At 42.1% G+C, this 24625-nt stretch overlaps 2 protein-coding genes across 4 annotated transcripts in view; one reads left to right on the forward strand and one right to left on the reverse strand.

Annotated features, from left to right (window-relative positions):
* The window catches only part of tprb (translocated promoter region b, nuclear basket protein), a gene marked incomplete at its 5' end in the record, with an annotated part of 28440 nt that extends 23315 nt beyond the window's left edge, over positions 1 to 5125 (reverse strand). For all 3 annotated transcript variants that reach the window (XM_080770220.1, XM_080770219.1, XM_080770218.1), the window contains 13 exons: positions 620 to 727; positions 863 to 1060; positions 1298 to 1401; positions 1597 to 1737; positions 1945 to 2032; positions 2300 to 2380; positions 2774 to 2866; positions 3045 to 3209; positions 3389 to 3492; positions 3621 to 3717; positions 3983 to 4056; positions 4383 to 4487; positions 4975 to 5125. In XM_080770220.1, coding sequence (XP_080626346.1) covers positions 620 to 727; positions 863 to 1060; positions 1298 to 1401; positions 1597 to 1737; positions 1945 to 2032; positions 2300 to 2380; positions 2774 to 2866; positions 3045 to 3209; positions 3389 to 3492; positions 3621 to 3717; positions 3983 to 4056; positions 4383 to 4487; positions 4975 to 5125 — 1509 coding nt within the window. The remainder of the gene's footprint in view (positions 1 to 619; positions 728 to 862; positions 1061 to 1297; positions 1402 to 1596; positions 1738 to 1944; positions 2033 to 2299; positions 2381 to 2773; positions 2867 to 3044; positions 3210 to 3388; positions 3493 to 3620; positions 3718 to 3982; positions 4057 to 4382; positions 4488 to 4974) is intronic.
* A 6050-nt stretch (positions 5126 to 11175) lies between these two features.
* The window catches only part of fcho1 (FCH and mu domain containing endocytic adaptor 1), a 44535-nt gene continuing 31085 nt past the window's right edge, over positions 11176 to 24625 (forward strand). Inside the window, exons 1-2 of the mRNA XM_080769321.1 lie at positions 11176 to 11284; positions 20543 to 20600. Of these exons, the coding sequence (XP_080625447.1) occupies positions 20574 to 20600 (27 nt within the window). The 5' untranslated portion in view covers positions 11176 to 11284; positions 20543 to 20573. The remainder of the gene's footprint in view (positions 11285 to 20542; positions 20601 to 24625) is intronic.

Genomic DNA, 24625 nt, shown 5'->3' on the forward strand with positions numbered 1-24625 from the left:
CTCACGGACCAAAAGCGGACGCTTTTTATTTATGACTATTCGATTAAAATTTTCAAAATCGATTCCCGTGCATATCGATTGAACACTGATTAATTTTGGGTCAGCCCTAGTCTGTATGTATTAAATAAACCAATCACTTTATGCCACTACAGCATGACGTCACAAAACAGAACTTCTTATGGCCATTATTGAGTGGCGAGTGCTGGGAGGACATCTAGGCAACAGCCTGCAGCATACTCCAAATTATATGTGGTCTCGCATAGCCAGATGATCGGATATAATCTCCGCCTTCCAATTGTCTGGATACATTTAAAATCATTGTATGGGCTTGGATAGTCGGCAAAGACAACCAGTGACAAAGCTATGCCATGTAAAGATTATTACATTCATTAGAAGAAAAGTCTGGAAAAACTAATGTCCGACTTATTTTGGGGCATGCTCTCAGGGGATGCACACGCAGATTAGACACACCAACGGGCCGACATGCGGAAACAACGGTTGGACATTCGGTCGAACATGCGCTGCTCCCGTGCTTGTGGTTAGGGTTTGAGCATTGTGTGGGATTCTCCCGGCTCATATCACACACGCCACTCCTGACATTGTGCATGCAAAGTCTCACCTGTTGAGCCATGTCTATCAGCTGCAGCTCACACCTCCTGTTTTCCCTCTCCAATAGAGAGGCGCACTTGTTGGCCTCATCAGCCTCCTTCTGTAGGCGGTGCACATCCTGAAGATGTGTAGACACACGGATAGTATAAGAAACAAATCACTGCTATAGCGGCAAAAGGATATGAATGAAATGCTAATGAATGAATACTCCCATCCCTTCCTGCACAAAACCAGCTTTGTCTAAATGACTCACCTTCACAGACTGTTCCAGCTTGGCAGACAGGCTAGCAACGGACTTCTGCATGCGCTCGTGTTCATCTCTCTGTCGTTTAAGGATGGGAGCCTTGGCCTCCACCTCCTGCACTATGTCATCCAGGTACTTGTTCACCCTCTTGTTCTCCAAGCGCTCCAGCTGAAGCTGTTCTTGGCTCTCCACATAGGCTGTGTACAGCTGCGGTACAGGGGAGATTATAACACTCAATGATGGTTCATGATTACTGAGTACAACTGTAAGTTTAGACTACTTTCAGCAACAACGTAACCTGAATGCATTGCAGAGTAAGACAATTCGCCACATAAACGATCATAAACGCCACATGTCCATTTTCAAACGTTTGTGAACCATACCGGTAATTAGTTTGGGATATTTTGGTCAAGTTAGTAAAAGAAAGCAATATGCAATATGAACCTCAGTCAGCTTCATGCCAGGTTTTATCTTGGCTACAGCGGCTGCTGTCGGAGACATGGTGGTCATATGCTCCTCTGACAGTAATGAGGCTGCACCAGCAGGACCTGGAAATACAATGTTACATCTAAAAATGTTTAAATTGACCTTAACCTCTCTTATGTTGTAGATTTAATTCAAAACGAAGACAATCATAATGTACCAATAATGTTATCAATACAAAAAGAAAGTTCAGACAAGATGAAACTGAAACAGTAAGACACCATCAGGGGTGAAAAGCACCTAAAAGAGCACAGACTAACCTCTGAATTTGCAGTCTGACAGCAGTACGTTAGCATTGTCCAACTCTTTCTCTAGGCTCTGTATCCTCTCCCTGAGCTCAGCGGCAGCCTCATCTTTGGCACCATTCATTTCCTCTAGCTTCTCCTCCATGGCCTTGTTTGCTGTAGTGGGGAGAGCATTTCTTTGTGTTTTTCCGCAGTATACATGTGAAATAGGGCAACATAGCAGTTACCACTAGCAGCAAAGCAACTAATAATAATTATAGAAAAAGCATCTAGGGGAGCAACAGTTAAAACAAATAATTGAATCTAATAATCAATTCGTTTATCAGTAATTGTGAAAATAGCCTATTTATCGCAGCTTCTCACCTTCTCCAGCATCCTTCAGTAGCTTGTGCAGCTCCTCCACCGCACGACTCAGCTCTTCACTCTTCGACTCAGAGTCAGCTGCTGCTCCCTGCAAACAGAGGTATAACTTTAGCTTCCAGCAAATGGCTACTAGTCAATATTCTACATGACCACAAAGGCATTTTCTTCTCATGTAGTTTAGTACTAGTTTGAATGTCAGAAGAAGAAGAAAAAAAAGAGATGACATTTACATTAGGCTAGGAAAGAAAAAGAGGCAGGGTGTAGTAGTGGTGGTGGCGGCATAATAGTATTAACTTAAAAGTATTACGTCTAATTATAATATTATATTCTATATTATACCATATTCTCTACCAACCTTGTATAAATTAGACAGCTTAATGTTCGCATTCAGCTCGTTCCTGAACTTCTCTTCCATGTTTGCCTGTTGTTCCTTGGCCTGAAAGGAAATGTCAAATCAAATGAGATACTGTATCTCACAATGCTGTCAAAGAAACATTTACACAGGGACAACAATTTTTTTTTTTTTTTAAGACATATGTGATCCTAATTTCTGAACTGCATCTTAAAGTAATTGTAGCTATCACAATTGAAGGCAAAAAAGCACATTTTGTCCAACACAGAAAAAAGCAGACCTAAAAGTTCACGTGTCATGGACGCACCACGTTGTAATCTTGTACTGTAGGTTGGCTATTTTCGCTGTACCATTCTTAAGCCTGATGCATCTGCGGGTGCAGATCTTGGTGGTAGTAGAAAATATTCAAACTGATTTATACAAAGTATAAATCATATACAAAGTATAAATCAGGCATAAGAAAAACCATACACATACCTCTTTCAATTTTCCAATTATGTCTTCAGCCTGTCTCTGAAGGTTTTCATTTGACGTCTTCAAGCTAGCCACTTGGTCTTGCAATCTGTTCAACTTCAAACGGAATAACACTTCTTGAGAGCCTTATGTGACCATATTAACACAACTCGCATCTCAAGTCAGCTCTTATATACTACTAACCATATTATTATTCATATAAATTTATTTTTCCAACCGAAAACATCTGATAAAAGCAGATACAAAAAAGGGACAGGAGAAAACAATGACATACCTCATCCTCTTTGTTCTCCAAGTTGCATTTAAGTTCCAGGATCTCATTACCCTTCTGGCGGGACAGAGACAGCAACATCTCGCTCTTGGCTTTTAGCTCTTCGTTCAGCCAGGTTATCTGACCCTGAAGTAGCTCCTTTTCCTGGTCCATACGCTTCTCCCTGTACTGAACAGCCAATCCAAAAATAGAAGTCAGGGGTGGGTAGGATCGGCAATATGGTCTCTTCTTTTCGGCAGAACATTCAGTTTCTGTGGATTTCACTGGGGCATCTCAGCCACAATGAGTAAGCATGGGACTTACATCCATCCAATAACAAGTGGTCTGAATTTAGACCTATGGCTTACCTTTATGTTCACCTCTGCTGCTTCAAGCTCATCCAGGTTCATTTGCAGCCCCATCTTGGAGGCGCTGACTTCCACCAACCTGTCACTGAGCTTCCGGGTGTCCTCTGGTGAGAAAAACAAATTTCTCAAGAGTTGAATATGATGTGTGCAAAGGTCTGCAAATTAACTTGAACTTGTTTGTCAGCACTTATAGGCCTATGTTCTGATACATTTCAAATGCAATCATCAATACCATTAAGATTGTCCACTTCCAAGGACCTCCTCTCCAATGTTCGCACAAGCTCTCGTTTTTCTGCCTCCAGTTCTTCTTTGGCTTTTGACAGCAAAGTCTAAAAGATATGTTTTAGCTTTAAGCAACTGTACATATTGGTACTTGTGCTGGCTACAACTGGTGAGTTGTAACTGGCATGGACATTCAAGTTATCTCTAATGCAAATGTTGACTTCATAACTTTCTATGGTAGTACACAACAAACATTAACAGATTGCTATAGTATTTACAGAAAATACATAACTTTGAAAACCAAACAAATTTGCCAGAGCCACCATGGTCATGTATCCAGCTCTTAAAATAGATAACTTCCATTTCCCTTACCTGTTCTGATAATAATTTCTCTTGAGCAACTTCATATTCCTTGTTCTTCTCCCGAATGGTATTTAGTTCCTCCTCTATTTCAAAAAAGAATAATCAAAAGGGAAACATTTAAAACCCTATCGTGATAAAAATGGCTAGCCAGTAAGTAGCCACATCGCTTAAATTTAAATAAATAGTAGTGGTACTATAGTGCAGACAGTATTTTTTATTATCAGTGTAAACTACTAGTCTACTAACATAATATGCGTTTATGGTTCCAATCTGCTGCTGGAGCCAACTAAAATGAAGCTATGATAAACTGATTCGTTACAGGAAATGGGAATGTCACCTTGTGGAAAATGAGATTACATTCATGCAGAATGTATGTGTTAAACCATCATTAAATTCAAGACAATCTTACGAAGCTCAGCGAACGCCTTTTTCAGTGCATGGTGATCATGAGTCTGGTGCACAAACTCTTCCTGGCAATGTTCCAGCAGCCTCACTTTCTCGAAGAATTGTTGCTCTGGGGACCGAGGTAAATAAATGACAAGACACAAAACACACATTGAAATGTGTCACTGTCTGACACAAAGTGTCTGTTGAAAGTTCGTGTGTGGCAGTGCTGTGAGCTGTGACTTGCTTGACCATGTGACATGTGTGACTTCAATTGTGCCCAAATTGTGTACAAATAGTATTAAATAGTAAATACTAGTTAGTTAAAATGTGACGCTTTATTGATCGATCAGGCTTCGTTCACTCTATGAAAAACGGTATGTTTGTGACTAGTGACTACTAGCTAGTAGCTAGACAACTAAGTCCGAGTTGGTTGCGCGCCGTGTCGCGCATGGAAAATAGCCGATCTAAAAGCTTACACCGCTTCTCATCGCGATGCGTTGAGAGCTTGTAGATAGGCTATTTTTGATGCGCGACACGGCGCGCAGCTAAATGGATAATTGCCAAAACAAGCTACAGCTACCTCAGCTTTCTACCTCAAACAGGCTTTAGCTTACCGTTGTCGACTCTGGATTGCTCCTGCTGTGCCTTCAACGAGTCTATCTCATATTGCTGGTCCAAAAGGAACTTTTCGAGTTTATTTTGAACCGCTTTTGGTAATTTACTTATCTCCGTTCGTTCCAACACTTGCAGCAGCACCGCCGCCATTTTTTCTGTAGCTGTGATCGTGAGCACGCGCAGTTGGCGTTTTTCACATCAAAGGCATTATGGGATCTGTAGTGTTTAGAATTGGTTTGACAATTTCAATTTCAATATTAATTTCAGTGGAAGTTGCTCAGTGGCGTGGGGTTCAAGGGTTCACCGTTCAACCTTCAACGCAAAGCTAATGCGAACGAAAATAAAACCCTGCGTACCGAGTCGACTACAGAGGCTAACCGGTTCACTAAAGAAAGAAATATGAAAGTGATGTTCCAATTATGCCACCACCTCCAGTCCTCACCCTATGCCCAACTTGGTATTGATTGATTGATTGATTGATTGATTGATTGATTGATTGATTGATTGATTGATTGATTGATTGATTGGTTGGTTGGTTGGTTGGTTGATTGATTGAAGTATTTATTAACAGTTAGCAGAATTACAGTATATTTCAAGCACAATTGAATACAAAAACTGTTAACTGTGAGTGGACGACATCATAAAGCATTACACTTAATTGTTTACAAGAGGGTCCAGTGGTCCACCGTTTTCAATTAATCATAACATTTAGAGACACAAATGTACACTTCTATATAGCCACAAACAGGAAATCATCATATAGGAGGTAAAAGGGAGAAAAAAACATACCGGTATACAGTGAAGGGAAAAAGAGGTGGGTGGGTCATTCAGATTTTACGGCCGGGGGCCAGTTTCGAATGGCAGCCATCCGTAGGTGCCCTTTGAGAGCTTGAAGGAGTCAAGGGATTCACATGTCTTAATGACAGTTGGTAGGGCGTTTAAGGTACATGGGTATCTTGGTGGTGTATCGAATCTTGTGGACCAGACCCATTGAAAGATGTACTCTGTATTGTACAGCCTGCCATTCCAGCCTGTCAAAGTGGGCAGGGATGAGGTGGGTTCGGGGGGTGAGGCCCAGTAGTAGCCTAACCAGTTTGTTTTTGGAAGTCTGGAGCCTTGTTTTAAGGGCCTTTGAGGTGCTGTGGTACCAAGAGGTGCATGCATAGTTGAAGAAACCTTGTACGAGGGCTCCTGTTAGTGTTTTTGTTGACCAGTGAGGAGATCCTGTATAGGAATCTTGTTCTTTGGTTGACTTTTTTTAATACATTGGTGGCCATTTTATCACCGGAAAGATTTGCCTCCCGGATGGAACCTAGGTAGGTAATTTCATCTTTTCGTGTCACCCACTCTAACGAACCAAGAAGCCAGCCATCTGCCTTGCTGAGATTATTTGATCCAAAAATAATTGATTCAGTTTTTCCCAGTTGTAAAGAGCTGAGGGCCTTTTCAACCTGCAGTTTGTTCCTGTCCGAGACCAGCAGTGCTGAGTCATCTGCGAACAGGAACAAGTTGCAGTCACAAGCTGATGTCATGTCGTTTAAATATATTAGGAACAATAAAGCCCCTAGTATGCTTCCTTGTGGAACGCCACAGCTCATGGGAGGGTATGGAGTCTATGGACAGTGTTCCGTTCACCTACACCATCTGTTCTCTCCCCTCCAGGTAGGATTGCATCGGATTGGTGTGGTGAATAGTAAAGTCTGGTGACGTCACACCCTGATCATAATCATCAGTCCTGTTAATACGCTTAAACTCTTAATAAACTAACTAATAAACTGTGTTTTGTAAATTAAGATATGCATCTCTAATAACACCCATGTTTTTTACTTGCTCACTGCAGGATTTCAGCCAGTTTAGCCAAACAGGTATGTGGTGTACGTGGTACGTATCTTGCATCTGACCCTTGTCATCTATTAATCTGTCTCCTCTTCAGTGTTGATTTCGTCGACTAAAACTAAGATGAAAAATGTTCGTCGACTACCTTTTTTCACTGACGAAAACTAAATGAAAACTAAGCTTTGATGACTAAAAGACTAATTATATTGACAATTTTGTCAACAACTAGACTAAAATGTTAAGAGGCGAATAGTTGACAAGAGATCCAGAGATCTACAAGCTCACGCTATTTTCAGCAAGTGTCATTACGACAGCATCAAGGCCCGCCAAAATACAAATTTCTCGACCAAATTTAATCAACTGTAGATTTAGTCGACTAAAATTTTATGACATTTAGTCGACTAAAACTAGACTAACACTAAGACATACAAAAATTTGCTGCCAAAAACAACACTGCTCCTCTTTGAAGGTTTGGGGACATCTAGTGGCTGGTGTCATCAGTGTTGATTATATATTGCATATTGCGCTTGAGGTAAATAATATAGTCAGCTGATGATAGAGGATTTTAACTGTGCAATATGATTACAGTCAGTTAACTCTACTTAATGTTTATTGAGGCATTTTAAACAAATGTATTTGTCTACTACAATATCTTTGTTTATTATAAACATGAATCATATCAACCTTTAGGGGGAGACAAATGAGAACATTTGAGCCAGTGTATGAACTCCAGAGGACAGAAATAGGAACATCAACACCAACAGGTGGCAGAGACTGACACATAATTAATTTCTAGGCTTTGACATCATTTCATTTTATTTGTGCATATTTTAATGGTAGATTAAGGGCTCAAAACATCATCTTCTGTTTCATCTGTTTTTATAGATGAATCCAAGAAGACTGTCATTCAGTTTGTTTGCAAAAATATAAGGTTTTGCACACAGGTCTTTTTTTCTATATATTGTTTTGCTTTCCTTTCCATGCACCTGAAGGTTATTTCCAACCTCAAAACATGAAATGTTAAAGCTCTGCTCTTTGCAGAGCAATATTTTGCTGTATGTCAATGAGTCAAACATTGTCTGTCTGTCTGGCAAACAGTCTAGTTCAGCCTCCCTTTGATTATGCCAGCACGGCCTGGTATAGAGGGCTGACGGAGGCACTCAGGTCAGCCGTCTATACCAAGCTGCAGGTATCCCAGAATAAACTGGTTAGGATGGTAATGGGCATGCCAACTACAGGAGCTCAATTTAGATGCCACGATATATCCCAACTTATTACAATGGTTCATAGAATATAGTCAAGTTACAATCTAAATACATGTTGAACTAGAAAAAGTGCACACAGGTCTCCACCAGGAGGATAGGAGTGTGTGTGATATTTGGCAAAATGTTTAGGAGTAATATAAACATGTTTGTGTGTGTGTGTGTGTGTGTGTGTGTGTGTGTGTGTGTGTGTGTGTGTGTGTGTGTGTGTGTGTGTGTGTGTGTGTGTGTGTGTGTGTGTGTGTGTGTGAGGCGACTTGGCCTGCTGTTGTAGTGCCACCATGAAGCTGAAAACTGTCAAGTGGCATTTTTTCCTCAGCCTAGTGGGAATATATATGCATGCACAGTTTCACCGCAATTGAGGAGTTGTGGCGACTTTGTACAAAACGGGTACAAAGCAGGCTACTCCTGAAAACTTTAGAAGCCAATCGTAGCCAATCTGGATGGATTATGAGAAATCAAACAAACCCGTCTTGATCACATGACTATGGAGAGCATGTGTACCGATTTTCATGAAATGTGGGTACAATCTGAAGGAGTAATATTAGAAAAGGTGTTTTACATATGTCGACCTCTTGTTGTGCTATAAACAGCAGATGTGAAAGATTCCAGGCAAAGGTTTTTCCTTGGCCTCTAGGGAGTGTGCATACAAAGTTTTACACAGATCCATGCAGTTTAAGGTGAAAACACTAATCGGCCAGTTATAGTGCCACCATGAGGCTGAGTTGAAAATGTTCCAGTGGTATTTCTTCGGCCTAGTGGGAATGTGCGTGCACAATTTCACGGAAATCACACAATGTGTTCATGATTTGCGGCATTTTGTTTAAACCGTAACATACAGAAAGGGTATAGCGCGGGAAAGAATTAATAAAGCATACAACAGAATACGCCCGGCATACAGTACAATAGCCTGCAGGGAATCGGGATGATATGCGGCATTGTGTCAACTTTTATTAGGCATAGGCCATGGGCATATGTGTTGATAATGTTTGATTTTCTTTGTTTTAGATAATATTGGAGTGTAAAGCTGTCAGCCTATGAATGCAGCATTTTTAATTTGGAGGTTGTGCAAGCAATTTCTGCTTTATTTATAAGCAAGTGTAGAGGCAAGACAATGACGACAGAGAGAGGGTAGACATGCAAGTTGTCAGTGCACTAACTGGGTGTGAGCCATCAGGCTGCAGATCTGTGAGTATGGTGGCCATACCAATTCCATTAAGCAGAGTGCATTCACTAATCTGATACAGTATTTAAACAATCAAGCCTAAACTAATCTTTTATCTTTTTGAAGAGGCCCTCCTTTCTGAACTTAGTTTTGGCAACTTGTACAAATTCAACAGTTTTTCTGTTTCTTTCACTGTGACTGAAGTCAACACTTCTAAACACAACACACCAGCACAGTAGTGTTCCCAAGATTTAGATTTTTTATTATTGTTTTCAAGTTTAGTTTATTCAGGATTTCAGGACATCCATTAAATAATGATGTGTTTTGTGTGAAATGCCCACATACAGAAGAATGGCAATAATATATTGACATACAAATGCTGTACCATCACTGTAATGAGAGGACAAGAAGTGCATACAAAAATAGGCAGAGTTAGTATAAAAAGTGAAAAAACAAGCATAAAAACAAAGAACAACATTTTTTATGAAGAATAATACTAATTAATGGTCCATAAAATAAACACATCAACAAAACAAAACATGGCTGCATGGTCACCCAACAGAGCTAAATAGATTTTGACTTTGTGATGTATACCTTCTGATTACCAGAAAATCTCTCTTCCGAATGCACACAATTGTGTCAAAGCAGACCCTGAGACATAAAACAACACCAGACTGTGTTTTGTTGACACAGTATAGCTGTTGTCACTGCATGCAGCCAACATTCGTGCAAAGGTTTCTGTATTTATAGTAAACAATAGCCTAATCTATTTTGAGACTCATGAGTTCTTACTGCATACAGGGGAGGGACTCTCTTCCTTTGGTGTGTCTGTGTAGCACAGGTAAATGGTGCATTTATATAGCACCTTCATCCAAGGTGCTTTACAGAGATTGTGCATTACATTCACCCATTCACACACAGATGCCGGAGGAAACCATGCAAAGCACCAACCTGCACATCAGGAGCAATTAGGGGTTCAGAGTCTTCTTAATCAAGGACACTTTGACACTAACTCTGGGGGAGCCCGGGTTTGAACTGGGAATCTTGCGGTTGCCATCCTGTTCGGCCACTCTACCCTTGAGCTACTGCCGCCCCAGTCCGCACCCCAGGTGGCGCCTAAAGCTTAACCTTTAACTTCACACACACAAACTATGCCTAAACCCTAACCCAAACTAACCCATAACCTCATAATAAACAGTAACTACGCCTAACCCTAAATCCCTAACCTTACCCTAACCTCACAGTTGTACCTAACCTCAAAACCATGAAGTTAAGTGTAAATCGATTAAAAAAAGATTAAGAGCATCTGCTAACTGATAAGTGCCTAAATTGTAAATTGTAAACCTGCACGTTGTCCGGTAAGCCTACTTCATGGTTCAATAATGATTGATGACAATTTCATGTATTGTGTTCTTCGACAAACGCTGAATTATTATTATTATCTTTATATATATATATATATATATATATATATATATATATATATATATATATATATATATATATATATATACACATATATATATATATATATATATATATATATATATATATATATATATATATATATATATATATAGAACAGGCTGTCAATATTTTTTAATTCTTGAAGTTTGCCTTGTAGTGAACAATGTGAACTTCAGTCCTGTGTTTGGTCATTGTTCATCCTTTGTATGACCTTGAGCGCCACACTTAAAAACTTGAAGTATTATTGCTACAGTCAGTAACACACTACAACCTTTTTCATATTTTTTGTGGGCGTCATGTTTGAATCATCATCCAATAGGCTATAGGCCTAGTTGGCCCGCCTCTATATGGTTGCTATGCCTACAACACATTTCTTCCTGACTGAAGAACATATCGGCCAATCGGGTTAAAGGTGGGCGGTGGTTTCCGCGCACAAATGAAAAGTGCCTGGTGAAATTCTACTATGATCAAATCTCTCCGGGTGCATGCATGCTTCGATCGGACATTCGGACTCAAGGCTGTTGAATGGGCTCAGGATGGAAAATGTACTATAAAGGTTTTCTAGGAAACACATAGCAGGTAATAATCCGTTACCCGAATTCTGTGTTGTAGAATAGAATTAGATACGATTCTGAAACTACGAGGGAATACAAGCCAATTGATATACGACCGACTTGATCGTGGTTGTCAATGTTTAGTCCAAGCTAAGCTTGCAGCAGTTGTAGACAGTAGACACTGTGGCAGACGTACGTGTGGCTAATGATGAGGAATATATAAATATATGACTGAACGTGAACGAAGTAATGTGGGTGGATAAATTAACTACGGATTACAAAATGATTGAATGTGTGGTGGAAATAAATTAACTACGGAATAAATCGGGCTTAATTTTACTGCATTATCCTAAATATATCAACCCCAGAGTTAAGAATGTTTCGAGAAGTAATTATCAATGTGGATTTGCGCTTATATGCTTTCAAGGCTTTTTAATGTAGGAACTTCTCCCAGGACAGAATAGGAATTTTGTCATCAACTCATCATTTGACAGACTGACCCCTATTCAGCAGTTCTTCCTCCTTTCAGATGCTAATATGTGAGTGACCTTTGGGACCAAAGTAGGTTATAGCTTTAGCTATGGTTAAACCACAATCTCATCACCAGTGATGCACCATCTCCCTGATACAGTATGTCACTGATGATGAGAGACTTCATCTTAGGTTTCTAGCTAGGTTAAGGTTAAGTTGTTGAGCAGCACAGTTATCCCATGTGAGTCCTTGGTAGATTAAGATTCTCCTTTTTAAAATAAGAGTTATGTGGTTGGCTTAATTGCTTAAGTTTAAATTGGGAGTAGAGTAGCACCCACCCCAAAACTTCTAAAAGTAATCACAATACCAGTTTGTCTGTGAAGTCATGATTTTTAAGTATGGGTTATAGCCTATTGCATGCTTTCTAGAATGTGTTGTTAGCCTATTGTACCTGTTGTTACAAATGGCAGATAATGCAAAATACTGCTTTGAGGCAACCACACTAATTATAGAAAGGAATATTTCCCCCCCATGTATTAGAGTAGTCTACTCTAGACTTCACTTCGTCACTGACTGAATCCAGTACATATCTACAGTGCATTCCCTTTCTTCAGAGCACCAGTAGATTCTCACTGTGAAGCCAGATATAGTGGGGTTTAGCCTGGCTGTATCTTTTGATATACAATAGTTAATGGTTGCCTGACTTCAGCATGGAGCAGCAAAGAGGATTGAGAAACTGAGTCAGGGTGAGTGGGATGGGTCATGGGAGTGAGAAGAAATGGAGGGAAGGGAGGAGGTTTCGCTATCACTTGATGATGAAAATGTGTACCATCCTTGTGAGGAATGAGTTTCTCTACCAGGTTGCTTCAATCTTAAAGGTATCAGCTTGACAAAACACCTTTGGTACTGGGCCTGGCCAGCATGACAATAAATGTTCAGTTATTGTTGTTTGAAGGCTGTTCTCTGTGTATGTGTTTGGGCATGTCAATACTGTGCTGGGATTTTTCCTATGCCCAGCTTTGTCTGTGCGTGTGAACACAAACGCAATGATTTGATTGGCTGATCACACCATAGCGATGATTTGATTGGCTGAGCAAAGTACATAATGCCTGTACCCAAACATAAGCGTCAAGAAAGCAACCTCGAGCAGGCGTCTCTTCCGGGTTTTTAAACAGCTGGTGGATGGAAATGACTCTAGTGTGTGCGTGGCTTCAACTTCGGCAAAGCGTTTCCATTTTTTGCCGACGCTGCAAGTTGAAGCCATGCGTGAGCGTTATTTCCATCCACCAGCTGTTTAAAAACCCGGAAGAGACGCCTGGACTAGGTGGCGTAGGCGCTTTCTTGATGCCTCTTTGATGCTACTGTCTGGGTACAGATATTGATGAATGTGATGTATGATGATAAGAGTTCACGCAAGTGTGATCCTCCTATGTCCAGCTTTGAGGTTGCGTGTAAACACAAACTTGTCCCAACACAAACACAACGTAAACAGAAACGCAAACACAAACATTGAAGACGAAGGTGAGGATGCAAATTCTAATTGATGATAAGAGTGCCCCACACTTCACATGGGTGTTTAATTATTTTTTGTAGAGTGTGACACCAGGACTATCTCTGACAGCTCTCCCATAGTCAATTAGAAAGGCCCAAGTACATTTAGAAGCAGAAAGAAAGGGTAGTGCACATGATTCATTTGGGTTCAGATAAAGTAGAATATCATACATCCGTTTTAGGTTTTCTGAGAAAGCTTGGCCCTCTGCGAATTACTATCTGCTGGGAAAACGCTGGCCCAAAAACTGGCTGCTTGTTTGCATTGCCTTTCAAAGACACACACACACACACACACACACACACACACACACACACACACACACACACACACACACACACACACACACACACACACACACACCTGATACAATTAGACCTCCTTTCTACTCATCCAGTATCCATTGATGTCATCTGTCTCAACTCCATGAAAGACTGTAATGTAGAGAGAGTGAATGAAAGAAGGACGAGGTGAGCAGAAAAGGAAGAGCAAAATGGCCTTTCTACTTTGCATTTAGATTTGAATTGTCTTTGCTGTTGAGTTCAGGCCTCATCAGATGATACTGAGCAGTCAGGCTTCGGCCAGAAATATGTCAAGGAAGTCACTAACACGTCTCAAATTTCTCATGTGTATGTTTGAAATCATATGCATAACTGACATCACACATTTCACAAGTAGGGTCATGGAGATCACATCTCTCAGCTTGATCTGCATGCAGATCCTCTTACTATCCTCATTATGCCGGGATATGCCCCCTGCAGCTCTCCTACATGGGATGGTGCTGATGACAGATATTAATTATGAATGGGCAGCCCCTGTGTAATATAGGCTGCTAGCCCTCTCTCTCTCCTTTGCCAAACAGGGTAGAGCCGAGAGGCAGAGAAAACGAGGCGACAGAAATGTCGGTTAACCTATTAAAGTCAGAACATCAACAGAAGATGCTAATCTCTGAAATGCTCATCGATTGTTTTACATACATCAATAGATTACTGTGCAAGTGCATAAGAGGTATTCAATATGTGTGGCATATCCTGAAAAGAGGTCTTGTCCTTTATGTCCAACTCTTGTATTAACCATGATCCTTGCCCAGGGCGGTGAGTGAGGCCTGGTCAGGATCCCTGCTTGCAGCAGATGGAGGGATCCTGGCTAGTTTCACACCGGCATTTTACCCTGGGGAAGCCTGGAGGAGCAGGCCTGCTTTAGTGCCTTCTTGGCCTGATCCTCGGTCTATTTCTGGGTTATTGGTTCACTTCATGCAGGGGTCATTAAACATGAGTGATAGGGAGAGGTGGATGATAAAGGATTACTCAAGTGTGGTGAAACAGATCCTGACACCCGGATGGCATAATGGTTAGTTTGGTAGGTTGTTGGTTACTTTAGCAGCACTTTATTAGTCTCTGTAAAACTGAGGCAAAGCAGTTTGTTTTTATTTGCATGTGTAGCCGCCTAGCCGGGTTATTAAAAGCCAAGGCTGTCCAAAAGAAGCACACAGAAACTTCAGTTGGAGGGAAAGCTGGTAGGAGTGTTCAATTCACACATACTGTATCTTGGAGAGTCCTCTGCTACCTTTCTAGTTAGTAGACTAGTAGTTTGGCTACTAGTTGACTCGCATCAACTAAAATTCAAAGGAAAAGTGGGTGCTGTTTCTCCTTTATTTGCCGATGGGTTCTCATATTGGTAGACTAGTAAATACTAAATAGTCACAAAATACATTTTGTGGTGTGGCAATCGTCTGTATTTCATTTATTTCAAATAAATTGTGAGTCCTGCGTTACAACTTAGCTTTGCTCTATGCAAATATGTTCCCAAGCAATGTATGCTGTTTGTCTTCTTGCCCATTTTAGAATACTAATCTTTTGTCTCTTTATGAACATTAACATGCATTGTGGAAGACGGGGCTGACTGACATTTGTGCCTACCATGCTCATGCTGTCATGCTGTGTTTTTCTCGGCTGTCTCTCACAGCTGCCAATGCCAGGGCTGGGTAGTGATGCCCGCCTGGCACATTGTCATAGACTGTACTGGACTGGGCTGTATGCTGCCTGCACCCACAAAAGCACATTCAGGCCAAGACAATGGGGAGCTGAGAGTGCATGGCTTGTTTATTTATCTTTCTCTCTCTCCCGCTCTCACTATGGTCTGCCTAGCTCTCCTGCTCTGCTGATTTCTCGGTTTTGTTCTTTATCAGCACTGGCCAAGTCTTAAGTCTTATGAAGTTTGAGCAAAATGGTCATAAAACGTAGGGTGTTGTTAATTCATGACATCAGGATAGAAGTGAATAAGTGATTGACTCCAGGTTCTTACTTCTGGGGTCCTCTTGTCTGTTTTTGTTTAAAGCTCAAAGCTTTGTTGTCTTTGTTGGGTCACAAGCTCTGTGTCTTGCTTTGTTTGATTGCTTGGTGGCTGCTGCTGATGGTGATGGTAGTTGTGGTAAAACGGATAGAAATCTTTCCCTGCATGCATATAAAAAGGAATGGCTCTCATTGTAAAGGTGCAATGGACAATGTTAAAGGATTGTTTCATGCAGTTCAGTGTTTTCATCCAGCACTCATCTTAAGTTGACACTGCTGTTAAAATGATGGCTTCTCCTGGATCTCATGTGTCCGAGTAGCCTATTCTTTGCTGTTGCAGGGGCAGGGGAAATTGGCATTTACACACAAATCACTGTCCTTGCCTTGCCAAATCAGGTTTAGTAGTGAAGGACAAAAGTTAAGTTGTTATGCAGTGCCAGTAGGCTCTGGCTGTTCTCCAGCCATCTTGTAAAAAATATGTTGCAGAACTTGCAGCTCAGCCTCAGACTGATGCTATTTAAGTTCCAGTCTGAAGAAAGGAACAAGTCAACAGTTCCTTCCTTGTATAAGCTTTTCTGGCCTGACTGAGGTCTTTTGCCAGAGAGAGTGGATGTTATCTTCCAATCTGTTCTGGAAATTTACTGAGGTAATAATAGTTAAATTATTGTGGTTGCACCAGGCAGCCACCAGTACTGGCAGTTCTTGTATTGAACATCTTCCCTGGTTGTTCACCTGTTTGGAGTTGACATTTTTCAGCATAACTGTCGGATATTTCAATTATTTTTTACCTTTCCTCATAGTCCGTCCATTTACCCACACTCTGTCTCTCTCTCGCTTTCTGCCTTGCCTCCTGTGCCAGTGACAGATGGGGCTGTTAGCAGCCTGGCAAAGTGTCTGCTGTATATTCCACTATGGGTTGTGTTATTACACTTTAAACCCACCTCCTCTTCATTGTGTTCTCCAAGAGAGAGAAAAACATTCTCTAAGGCTGTCGGTGACGGAAGCACGGGAAGCCGGAATCACTGCTCGTCTGTCTGTCTCTCTCTCTCTCCCTCTGTCTCTCTCATCCCTCACTGAGGAGCGGGTGGGCGAGGTGAGCAGGTGGAGGTGGCGATGAAGAGGAGAGAATTTCTGCTGAGCTCTCCCTCTGAGGCAGAAGCATCTGACACTGACAGTAGAGTCCCCCCCCCCCTAGCTGCAGAGAAAAGGGGGAGAGAAACGGCAAGTACAGTATAAGCTCAATATGGGCGAAGAAGTTGCACCATTTATCTCCTGCTGGATAAAAAATAATGTCCTTGCTCGACAGTTTCTGTGTTGGCGATTAAGAAAGAGAATCTGTCTTCCTGTCCGCCCCCCCCCCCCGGCCTTCTATAAAGGCCCAATTTTCATGGCAGCCATCTGCGTGTTGTCAGGCAGCATTAGGGGTTGAAGGGGCTGATAATATGATATGATAGCAGGAAACAGAAGTAGGAATGCTTTATATATATATGTGTGTGTGTGTGTGTGTGTGTGTGTGTGTGTGTGTGTGTGTGTGTGTGTGTGTGTGTGTGTGTGTGTGTGTGTGTGTGCATGCGTGCAATGGGTGCATGCATGGAGAAACATGCGTCAGGTTGAAACATGCGCACATGGGTCCATGTGCTCACATTCACAAGCAGCATAATGGTGTGCACTAACTGTGGTTGAGCCATACCACAAGGCACATATGGGAATGTATCTTTACTGATATGGCTACTGGGCTGGCCTCTCTTGACTGTCACTCACTGCCTGTTTGGGCCTGATATGATCACCTCTCTTCCCTATTGCAGCAAAACTTCAGACGCCACTGGCCTGTCCACATGGCTGTATTTGTCTCCCTGCAGATTATGTGTCTCTGTGACTCGCTCTCTGCCAAATCTAATTGTACTGAGTTTCTGTTATTTTTTGTCCCACAAAGTATGAATTAACCACAAGTGATTGTCTGTCTTGGGGGTGCTTGTCATATGCGTTTAAACTGACTTTAACCTCAATAGTGTAATCTGCCACTACCTGGATGTCTGCGTGTCCCACTCCGTCATCAATGGAACAAGGAGGCATCAAGCAGTCATGTAGTGTACAAAGATTTGCCTGGGTACAAGAGATTAATTTGGATTTTGGTTTTTATGGAGCGCAGCGGGTTATTCTTTTTTCCCTCCCATATTTGAGTCAACTTGAGTACCAGTGTGGGATTTAATTGGTATTGTTTACTGCTGTTAGACGTTTCACATGTAGCCCACCCATCTAGTGCTTGCTGGGTAAAGTCTCATACTTCTTATGACAGTGTCGTGTGCCACGCCGATCTACAAGCTAACAACACGCCTCATCGCAACACGTAGTGAGCTAGTAGATATGCTATTTTCACCATGTGACACCATTGTACGACTGTGTGTAGAATTGTAAATTAAGCATAAGTCCTGGGTCTGCTAATGGAGTCAAGCCATCTGATGCAAACCCTCTGTGACAAAATGCATGCAGAGCGTAACCATAATTTGCTCCGGTAGCGGTAAATGATTTTTGAATAGAAACCGAAGATGATTTACGATGCGTCTGTCCTCACTTCATTTGAGCTTTGTTTGCCTGACAGCAGAGCTCAAACATCATGTAGTTGGAACCACATCATGTACAATGCTGAATGTCGGCTAGTTCAGTCTTGCTACTACATCCCAGCAAGTGACTGGCTTGGCTTCCACATCTTAGGCCGCAACCGTTCTGTCACTCCCTGTATAAAAATATATAGGCTATAAAAGGAGCACAGTAAAGTCCCAATTCAAATTTCATTGTGGCACATCAAGTCTACCTAGCTGGAAAATGTATGTCAAATCCAATATTTGTCTCTTTTCTCAAACTCCATCCCTGTCTGTCTCTATTTTTAGGTGCTCATTGGCCTGCCCTTCTCCCTCCATCCGCTCTCCCTCTCTTTTGAAGTTTTCTTTTTTTCTACTAAAACAGCTGGTACATTAGTGGGGATCATTGTCCCTTTGTCCTTGTCCCTACATGGATACTTTATCATGGCAGAATGTGTTCAGGGACTTGTTTGTTGGCACCGGCAGCACATGATGGTGGTGTGACCTTTCATAAATAAACTGAAAGAATCTAATAATTTTGATGAAGTAGTGAAAATAGAAGATTTGCAAGCTCGTTACGTGGCGTGATGAGGCGTGTTTTGAGCTTGTAGATCTGCTATTTTCACTAGTGTGGGTCCTGGGCAAATGTCTAATTTCTCTTTTGGGTCAGGGTCTCCCGGGCTCTCCCACTAGACCTGCAAGCAGAGAGGGTAGTACTTTGTCTGTCCTTCCGTCTGTCTGTCTCTCTCTCTTTCGTTTGCTTTCTTTCTGTTGTGTCCGAGTAGCTCACTCTGCCAAACAGAACACTGTCCACAGGGGGCCTTTAGTCCCAGCGCTGAGCTAATTAACAAGGTGAGAGGCTGCTGGTGTGTGTGGGTGTGTGTCTCTTTGTGGTATTGTATTCCTGGCTGCCTAATGCTAGGTCGCCTGGCCCGAGCTCAGTCTGCCAGGAGAGGGAAAGGGCTGTTGTCAGCACAAAACACACACACACACACACACACACACACACACACACACACACACACACACGGTCAGCACTCGGCAGAATAATGGATGGCAGAAACCCTCAATGAGATCTGCCCTGGGGAAGTACTCTATATTATGGGCCGGTGGCATATTCTGTGTGTATAAAAATCGACTATTACCTTTATTTTGACCAAATGGATAGTACTGTGATGATGATATGTTGTTATTGTTTTCTTTTCATGTTTTCTTTTTATTTATTTTGTATGTTGTAAGCTTGTAGATCTGCTATTTTGATATAGTTATCTATAGCCTAGTTGTAAGGTAGCTCTGGTCCATATAGCTCTAATGCTGTGCATTTAGAGCTACCGTATGTTACTGTTGACTGCAGACCTGCCTCTTGTCTTTAGTGTAAATAAAAATAACATTTTACCTACTCACCAATACAAAAGTGGGTTGTGTCATTAGAAAGACTACTTTCCTTAGTGGAAGCACTCTGAGCGCAGTTGAGACCAGGAAGTTGTACATGCCCAAATTTGTGCATGTACAACTTCCTGGTCCAACTGCGCATGTTTCTTTCCTTCCATGGAGCAACATGGCGTCGCCCGTACGGTCTTCGCGTCTCGTCCTCTTTAGACAGTCCTTGCCTAGAATGAGGATGTGGCTCAAATATAGAGGGCTATCACTTCCGGGTTGGGTTGGGTTCTGTGTTTTTCGTGCATTACACTGGCCTCCCGATCCCACCTATAGTAACGGGAGGGAATGTGTTACAACTGAGTGCTGTCCTGAGGTACTGTATCAGATCAATGCATATGTTTAATAATTCTGAAAGTAAAGTCTGTATCTTTCATCTCCTTGGCAGTTACAGTACTGTACCTCCTGTTTATTTCTCGTGGTGTCTCTCTCTCTCTCTGTCTGTACTGCAGCTTCCTCTTGTACTCTCTGTGTGGGTGTCCTTGTAGTTGTCAAACATGCCTATTTTCCAGCCAGGGCTGCTGTTACTTAATTAACTACTTGACATTACCTTCAGTATCGGTGTATTGCTCCAGACAGGTTTCTCCCTGTTTGACTCTCCATCAGAACGTTCCACACTCACTCTGTTTCATTACTCTGTAATATATACTATGTGATGCTTGTTGCATTGTAGGGCAGAATTATGGTTCCTCCCTGGGCTGAGACTATGACAAATGTGGAGTATGCAGCAGGTTAAGATCAATACTAGTACCTATTAAAGGGAGAAAAGCTGCTGGCATACAGTACACACACCTCCTATACCTTTGTGTTTGGAGTAAGAGAACAGAGGTCAGATATAGAGTGACTCAAGTCTTGCTCCAGCTGCAAGACAGCAGATAAACGGCAACTGTATCCTCCTGGTTCTAACGCATTCTTTTCTCTTTTCTTTCCTTTTACCTTCTCTTCTTTCTTTACAGATCACTGTACAGTAAGTCCTTCTGAGTGAAGATGGCTGTCTTTCAGAACAACTTCTGGGTGAGTTTGCATAATGATTGCAGTTGCCACCGGAAAGCATTTAGTATTATCATTTGAGTGTGTGCAATGTCAGGACATGTTAATATTGTGAGGTCAATGTTGGGAGATACATGCCTGTAATGATGACAGTCTTTATGTAAGGCTTGCAAGCTTATTCTTTTAGCTGTCTAGGACACATTCTATTGCCCATTCAGCACAACATTGAGTTAGGATAATGAGTCACAGAGCTTTGGGAGTTGTACAGTATTCTCACAGGCTCGAGGTACCCAGGTACCCACCCACGCACGCCTCCTGCTTTCTCCCACCTCCAAAATGTGGAAGTTTTGTAGAAATTTTAAAACGCAAATGTTGGATCAATAAATGTAATTTAAGATGTAACCTTTTGTGTGGTATGAATCATTGCAGGAGGTGGTGCTTGCTTACTGCTTGATACTGAACACACACACACACACACACACACACACACACACACACACACACACACACACACACACACACACACACACAATAGACTATATTGTCTATAACACCCTTTTCTGAGTTTTTCCCTTCCTCCCCATCTTGTACACCTGGTGCAGCTATTTCAGGTGTGCCCTACTTCTACATTGCCCCTTCGGTGAAATATTGGGACAAAAACGTATCGGACCAAAATGTGAACCCTTTATGAGGGATAAAGCCTCTCAAAAGTAGGTTCTGATTAGATTGAGTAAACTTTATGCTTCTGAGCTAGAGGTATACAAGGTTGTTATTCATTGTTCAGGATCAAGCGTTCAAACAGGCAGAGATACCGGCAAAAGACCCTGAGTCGGACCAATGCTCCGTCGAACCAAAGTATGCCTCCCTGCCAACTTGCTCCCTGACGCCAACAGCTGTGTGTTCATAAATCAGCCTTCAAGTTAATGAGTCAATATAAGCCACCTGGGAACAGGTTGCACACAGGCTGATCTTGGATCAGGCACATTCCAAATGAGCACCTGCTCACAAAGCCTTACAGCATGTGCTGTCAATTTCCATCAGGAGCCATGAGAGATCTGCTGCTTACAGCACAGAGGGGGTACACCTGTTTGCTCTAATTAATACATCCTTCTTAGTAAATTAGGAACTTGGGAGTCGAATTTCCTTTGCAGTATGATTTGCCGATTTGTTGAATTTCCCCACACTGCACAATAAACTCAATGACCTCTAGTTTGAGTGCAGTAAACTGGCACACTTGGCCAATACTGTATACACACTGTATACACAGCACAGTGTTTTCACACAGGCACTAGGGAAATATCCCATCAATGCCGAAATTCCTTATGTGCTGCCTTGCCGAAAACCAATAATGTTTACTGTCCTCAAGCTACTGTACTTGTACTGTAGATGTTTCTAAATTATTATTATATATTCTTTTATGTTAGAGGGGGGCATAACTGCATGTGGTTGCCATGCATGATTCTAAACTACGTCTGCTGCATGCATGCTGCAGGTCAGAGTGGGAGGTGCTTCTAGTACATAGTCAATCCCGGTGGGATTCCGAGTCCCGACACCCTCTGACTTCATGTCGAAATGTCCTTGAGTATAGTATGTGTGGAGGAGGAGTCGAGGAGCGTGTCACTTGTCAGCATCATCTTCTCCTGTTTCTACAGGCTCCTCCTTTTCATCTTCCTCCTCATCTTCCTCCTCACCCTCTTCAGCGTCAGTGTCTTGTTCCTTGTTTTTCTCCTCCTCCTGTTCTGTGTCATCTTCTTCTCTGGTTCCTTTGAGACACCCAATGTCTCCTTTCCAAAGTCTTGAGCCTCCTTCACATCATCTGTGATGATGAAGTTGTCAAAGATGGAAAATTCCCAAATGTATTAAATCTGTATGACCTAAAGCAGTGTTTTCAACCATTTTCATGTCAAGGTCCATTATTTATTCTGCATTTTTAAGCCATAGACAACCATGAACAATTTGATGACATTTAGCCTCTCAGACCCAAAACTTAACTTAGAATATTTTGTTGTCGTTGAATAAGATGTTGTCCACAATTCCATGCTGTATTGATGTGGTACCATAGGAGAGAGATGACAATGACGGTGTTGCTAGTCACCCATCACCGTGGTTCGTGAAGCTCTCTCTCTGTGGTGTGGGTGTGTCCTATGAGAACGGTAAACAGAGCTCTTCTTTATAGGGTTATAGCCTACTATCTTCTATCTCTGTCTGTATTTTCTACCTCTGTATCTTTGTACTTTTTTCCTTGCTCTCCCCATCTCTCTTTTTTTCATCATTCCCTCGCCTGCTCCTTTTCACTGCTTTGTTCATCTCAAAAGACCTGTCCTTCCTCCAGTCGTTTGTCCTTTCTCATACCATGCTTGCGGATCTGTTCCATGCCAAGCTAGATTAGATTAATAGCTCTGCATAGTGGCTCACTGTCCTGCAAGATAAATGGACATTTCAGAGTTATTTACCTTCAAGTTTGCAATAGCAGATGGTGTGTGTGTGTGTGTGTGTGTGTGTGTGTGTGTGTGTGTGTGTTGGAGTTGTGTGTGTGTCATGAGCTGATCCTGTGCTCAGACTCACTGCACCACATCACTGTAGCCTCACGTGATGACCGCTGTCATCACTCAAAGGCTAACGGGCCTCGGCAAATAACTTTGGCCTGAAGGGGAGCCAAACTTGTGTGTGTGCGCAAGAGAGACAGTGAGAGTATTGCTGTCACAGTTCTATGAAGGGGTACTGTTTGTAATTGAAGCATGATCTCACATGCACACATCTGGTATCTTTTCTATACACGTTTGTGTGACAGGGAGTTTTCACAAATGATGATTATTCACTCAGCATCAATGATTGGATTGGGGGTAAGTCCCTGCGACATAGTAGCATCATTCATGTCCAGGGGGTGTACTTGTACATCACGCTGCCTCACGCTACAGAAACAGCAGATAGGCTCCTGCCCTATATGGGCCTCATGGCTCGGCAAGGGTTACTTGGTTACAGTATAGACCTCCACAACGCAAGTTATGTTGAATAAACCCTCCTTTGGTAATCCATTATCATCATTTATTTTCTCCACTATCATTAGTGTGGGGTTTTAATGATGCTAGGCTATGTTGGCCGCTACTCCTAACACTTGAGGGGACTGTCCATTTTGCTAAACCCCAGTCGATCAGCAGAAAAACTGAGTCAGCTAAACCCTCTCAAGTCACTTACTGGTTTGTTGACAGCCTAATGGATTGCTACGAGTCCATCCACTCGCCATGGTGGCTAAATAGAATCACCATTAAGGACACATTAACAAACACATTCTCTCACCGTGAGAAAGAATACAAATAGATCCTGACTTGCTGATTAATGAAAGAACAAATATTTTACAACCTGATAATGCTGATCGAGCTCATGTACAATGCACAGATTTAGCAAATCTATGAGAACATTGTAATTTGGTGAAAGACCTATAGTAAGGTTGAATAGAAGATACCTGAGGCCTTGTTTTGACGCGATCCTGCTCTCTTCTCTGCCCTGTTCTGCAGCAGTTTCATATGACTGACTGCCCGCCTGACTTCCTGCATCACAGCACAAGAATGTCCTCGGTCACCGGACCCCCTTAAACTGTCAAACTGATATTAGGCAGTCGGCCACTGAGTCAGGTGTCCATAATGATGAGTCAATCTGTTTGCATCAGACACAGCTTCAGCCTGAGACAAACTGAGCCTTGCATTTCTTGTTTACATATCTGTTAAAGTTCTAGCAAGAAACTAGAGACTGAGGACTATAGGCAGAGGACTCCACAGAAGCTACGACATGTTATGACCCCTCTGACTGTCCCTCTCTTCCTGCCCTTAACCACTTAAAACGCTATAGTACTTAGTTGATCAATGTCCCCCAGGGCTCTATACTAGCTCTGTTCTTAAGGAGTAGTGGGCACTGGGCAGCCACCATGCAGCACACAAGGAATTTGATTTCACTCTACTCTCTTGGGTTGTGTTGTGGTGCTTTGTGTGCTGGCAGATCCGCAAATTTTGCCAAATGTTCACAGCCAGAATAAGGACGCTAGGTGTTATATG

Source organism: Protomyctophum bolini (assembly GCF_963924005.1).
Source record: "Protomyctophum bolini genome assembly, chromosome: 8".
NCBI classification, from domain to species: domain Eukaryota; kingdom Metazoa; phylum Chordata; class Actinopteri; order Myctophiformes; family Myctophidae; genus Protomyctophum; species Protomyctophum bolini.